Consider the following 4,971-nt stretch of genomic DNA (forward strand, 5'->3'; position numbering starts at 1 on the left):
GAAATATATATTTTTAATCATTAATCAAATTCAAATTAAAAAAATATAAAAATGTAACACACACAAATAAAAGAATGATAAATGTGTACCTTTTTTAAGATTCCTTTACCGTTTCTATACTCTTGGATATGTTAGTATTCAAGTGAAAGATCAAATTTTAGGCCAATATTAACACGGTGTGCAGTGCTTTATTGAAGAAAATAAAACTGGCTAATTATTATGTTATAAAACAAATCCAATGGAAGAAGAAGTATGGTGTGCACTTGAGAGGTAAAATACAAAGAAGATCTCTTAACACTTTTATTTAAGACGACTCCGATAGGGGCAAGAAATAGTGTAAATGAATGAAACAATCCACAGTCGGACTACATATCCATCTGGTAATAAATGTATGAACAATACAGTCTGGTAATAACATATCCTTATTACATCCCATACACAGAGTCGCGATAAAAGAATTGAGAAACAATACGATGCAATACTGGCTGCAACAACAATAAGTCCATCCAGAACCCTCGCAGGCGCTGCTCAGGCACTTTTCACCTTCCTTTATATGCTGCTCGCAGAAATAATAAACGTTAATGATCCCATTATTGCGACCACATGAATCAGCATACCCACGCCCATCATAGATCCTGAGTTGGCAGAAGCAGTTGGCCCCTCCTTGGCAAACGGAGAAAGTGCTCCACCAGTAGTAGGAGTCGTAGTTGGAGGAAGAGCTGCTGAAGTGACGGGCGACTTAGCTGTGGGTGTGGGATTACTAACCACCGGAGTTGGAGACGAAGGAGCCGCCGCAGCAGGAGGAGTCGAAACTGAAAACACGAACAAGAAAACAAATTAAACTTGCAATTAATATTCATCTTCCATCTCGAAAAAGAAACGCAGAAAGTGAAACAAACAACAATTAGCAATTGAATATAACAATCCATTCAGTTTATGATGATGAGGTAATTACCAGAAGTTGATTTGCATTGGCTGACAGGAGTAGTAATCTTGCAGGCGCCTGGCAGAGCAAGGGCCTGAGTTTGGTTGATAGGAATCCCCAGGGGATTGTTGGTTGTAGTAACCATCTGGCAGAGACAGGCAGCGCTGGTGCTGACGACGGAGGCAACGCCGGTGCAGCAGCCCTTTGTTGGACTACTGTTGTTTGCTCCTCCCTGCAAGAAGGCGAGGCACGGCGCCAAACTCACCAAAGCAGCACTACATGAAGACGAAGAATTAGGTGGTGCCGACTGAGCTCCCACGCTGCCCACACTCCCGCCTGCAGCTATGACTATAAATGCTAGTGTCAATGCCAGTACGTTGGCCATGATATCAACTATAATCAATTTAATGGCCAATAAGCGATGCAAAGCCAAAAAGTAACCAATTACTTAGATACAGATCTCTGCAGAAATTAATTAGTGAAAGCAGAAATGCAGTAAGAAGAATCAGAAACGTGAATCTGCTGACTGAATGTCTGAGAGCAGAAAAGGGAAAGGTTTGTTTATAAAGCGGAGGGGTTAGCCGAGGAGAGGGAATAGCTGCGTGGCGATAGACAGATACACCCACTATTGCTGGTCGTCTGTTCACCCAACTTACTACCAGCTTCTCCAATTGCTTCACGGCATTTTGGCTTTTGTAAAGTGACTTACCAATTAAATAGTTGTCCCGTCGTGGTCTGTCTCTGCATTTGTTTGCGAAATGTGGTCTTATGGGGATATCCTTTTAGTCAGCGAGTGCGTTGTCATGTTCCATTGCGTCCAGAGGTCCAATACAAAACCCAGGCTAACAACCAGAATATAAGAGTACGAAATACAGGAATAAGGGGGGCCACCATGCCTCTAGTGTCAATATTTTATTTAAGGTGTCCATCTTTAATATGAAGTTTCCTCTTTCAACTTCTTTTGGTGGTGGTTTAGTTCATGACAATGCTTTCACATCACTAGATGACTAACTAACCCTGCAAGTACACATGTATTCTTCATTAAGTTATTTATTGGATGCAAACGGTTGAAAAGTTCCCTTGATCCAATCATTCTAAATGCAAATACCATTCTAAATGCAAATACCTGAGGCAGGCACATGCGCTTAAAAGTAAAGTAGATGCCGATCGACTAGAAACGGAAATGGAAGGATATAGTTGGGATGAACAGGCAAACAACCATGCCAACAAAGAGATATGAGTCCACATCAATAGCAATTTCAAAGGAGTTTGACTACTAATCATAAGCGCGTTCATTTCTCGAAAACGTAACGTATACATTTAGTTAATGGATTGAAGTACATTTAGGACATCTCAAGGAATTTACTCTCAATAGAAACCATTGACCCATTAATGCACGGAGATAGTATATGCGATTGTATAGGCTATTGTTAGATAATTTACTTCATTTCTCGAAAACGTAACGTATACATTTAGTTAATGGATTGAAGTACATTTAGGACATCTCAAGGAATTTACTCTCAATAGAAACCATTGACCCATTAATGCACGGAGATAGTATATGCGATTGTATAGGCTATTGTTAGATAATTTATTAATATTAGTAATGGTTTGAAAATGTACAAACAGAGGATGATAAATTTATGAAGTTGGAATGGTTGAATTTCTATGAATGATGAAAAAGTATAAGTATTTTTCAAAAAAATATTAAAAATTAAAAATAATGAATATTGGAAACCAAATAACATCTACAGTCTAAATTATATATATATAAATTAATTAAAATCTCAATTGTACTGTCAATTTGGGTATTGGTTAACTTTTACACAAACATATGCTTTCACAATTGTAACTCTTCTCCAACATTGATTCATATTCTTCGTGAAACCTGCCACATTAGTGCAGTGCAGTGCACTAAGAAATATTGTAAAGAAAGGTTGAGAAATCTTTCTTTATATATAAATATATATTTTTAATATATTTTGAATTTATTTAGAAATGAGAAGTTTGTATCAAATCCACTGTGCTTGTCCCAAGTAAGATACAATTTTGATATTCATTTACTTAATTATTCATAAATCTTTTTAATATTTCTACTCATTAATTGTTCACAATGGATAGTGCAGACCATTATCATTATGAAGCTCTGACACACTGTATAATTCATACAGTGGGGCAGTGCTTCTTAAGCAAATGTTGTGAACTTTTCATGGTCTTTCCATAAAATTGATTGCACCAAAACTGGGATCCATAGATTTAGAGAAGCCTACTCTTGAAGAAACTCCATTTCTAATTTTTCATTTTTCAATTCCAGTAGTGACATGTAGCATATTTCCTTCAGGTTGGCATCTCCTCACATATTACCTTAAGAGGGGATTAAGAGAGTCTGAAGTTCAACAATTGTTTTTGTTGAATTATGAATTAGGCTCTTAAATATATTAAAGTAATTTTTATAAACCACTGCCATTGTACATAATTGAATTAAATGTAAAATTTATAAGCCACATACATGTTATTAGTAAGTAATCTTAAAAGTAACATGTTGAGAGTGACATGTTTCATAAAATGACTTAATGTAATGTAAAAACAAATTATTAATGCTTAAAATACTGGTGGATCCATATCTAAATTTAAATGTGAAATCTGGTAACTTATACATACACACATCAACCAGATTTAGCTTAGGTGGTTGGCATAAATGTTGTTAACTTGTTATCGCCCGTGAACCCCTGCATGTGATGTATTGAGTTCATAATGAGTATTTCTTTTAATGGCTTCGAGCCTTAATGTATGAGCATTCCCTCAAGGACCAAAACATTTATATTCCTCATATGGAATATAAAGATATTTCTTATGGAAAAAAATATTTTCCTATTCACTCTTCAACCAACAAACAAGCAATTAAAAATTAGTGATGAAAGGAATATCTTCCTTTTTATTTTTACATGATCATTAACCAAATAAGAACAACATGAGTAAAGGAATATCTATTACAAAATAAATTCAACAACAGAATTGAAAGAAACGTTATTGCAAGAGGTCCTTTTTCATCTAGCAGTCCAGCATCTTCTAGCTTTCATAACAACAACTCCTATTCCAAGCAAATGTGGGGAACAAGAGGACTATGCTATTGGCCTAATTCCCCTTACACCTTCATTTAAAAAATTACATCTTCGTTTATATATATATATATATATATATATATATATATATATATAAATTTAACAAAAGCAACTCATCCAAAAACATAAAATAACTACTAAATTAACTAATCCAAAAATGTAAAATAACTACAAATTAACAATGGAATTTTCTCATTGATGTTGGGAATTGGTGAAATCATGTTCACAATGTTTGGTACAAACCAAAGAGATAGTTGAGTTGGTGTTAGTTATCTTGCACAGTGCAGTCACTCATTTGAATCCGAAGGTTATAAACCTATTTGTTAAACATTTTCAAAGTTTTATGATATTGTAGTTGCAATACTTATACTTACCAATTATTGGTCTTATACAAAAAGAAATTTCAATGTGTACGTATACACAAATGAGTCAATTGCAGATAATGAATTGTGTGCCTTACAATTGCAACCATGATTGTGCCCTCGCTGGGAATTTTGAATGGCTCCCTCTACCAAATCTAATATCCTTTCTACCTTACTATCTGCTTCATCATCTTTACTTAAATAAGCATCACTATTGTACAAGAACAACCCTTGTCTCAGGTGGTTGCTCATCAACAAAGACAGCAAGGAAGGAGGGTTGTGGGTTTGGGCATGGGAAGTTCCATGAGAATCCACTGCATTACCATCCAAAGTATTGAGGTCTCTAGCATCACCATCATCATCAAAAGGGGCAGGCATGCTTAGGTCCAATAGTTCCACTCTTGCAGGCAGCTGCTGCAGCTTAGGGGTCTCCTTGTTGCCACAACTAGTAATTATAGTATCTGAAGCTCCGCTACCCCAATGGCATCTCTTGTGACCACCCAAAGCCTGACCTGAAGCAAAACCCTTTTTACAGATTGAGCATTCATGGATCCTTGGAATC

General features: G+C 36.0%; 1 protein-coding gene across 1 annotated transcript; it reads right to left on the minus strand.

The window, feature by feature from the left end:
* Window positions 1-271: 271 nt before the first annotated feature.
* Window positions 272-1,452, minus strand: LOC149240452 (non-specific lipid transfer protein GPI-anchored 4-like). The gene is made up of 2 exons (XM_089367308.1): window positions 956-1,452; window positions 272-812 (listed from the first exon to the last, which is right to left on the minus strand). The coding sequence occupies exons 1-2, from the start codon at window positions 1,308-1,310 to the stop codon at window positions 550-552; spliced, it is 618 nt and encodes a 205-aa protein (XP_089223434.1). The 5' UTR covers window positions 1,311-1,452; the 3' UTR covers window positions 272-549.
* Between the last annotated feature and the right edge of the window lie 3,519 nt (window positions 1,453-4,971).

The sequence above is a fragment of the Pinus tabuliformis genome, chromosome 8 (genome assembly GCF_031772625.1).
Source record: "Pinus tabuliformis cultivar Carrire ecotype Pingquan chromosome 8, CPIR1, whole genome shotgun sequence".
Classification (NCBI taxonomy): domain Eukaryota; kingdom Viridiplantae; phylum Streptophyta; class Pinopsida; order Pinales; family Pinaceae; genus Pinus; species Pinus tabuliformis.

What these genes read in the sequence shown, in the direction of transcription:
- LOC149240452 (XM_089367308.1), bottom strand. Translation starts at nt 1,310, where the DNA reads ATGGCCAACGTACTGGCATTGACACTAGCATTTATAGTCATAGCTGCA. An exon ending in CCAATGCAAATCAACTTCTG is followed by an intron (nt 813 to 955) that starts GTAATTACCTCA and finishes TCGTGTTTTCAG; the next exon opens with TTTCGACTCCTCCTGCTGCG.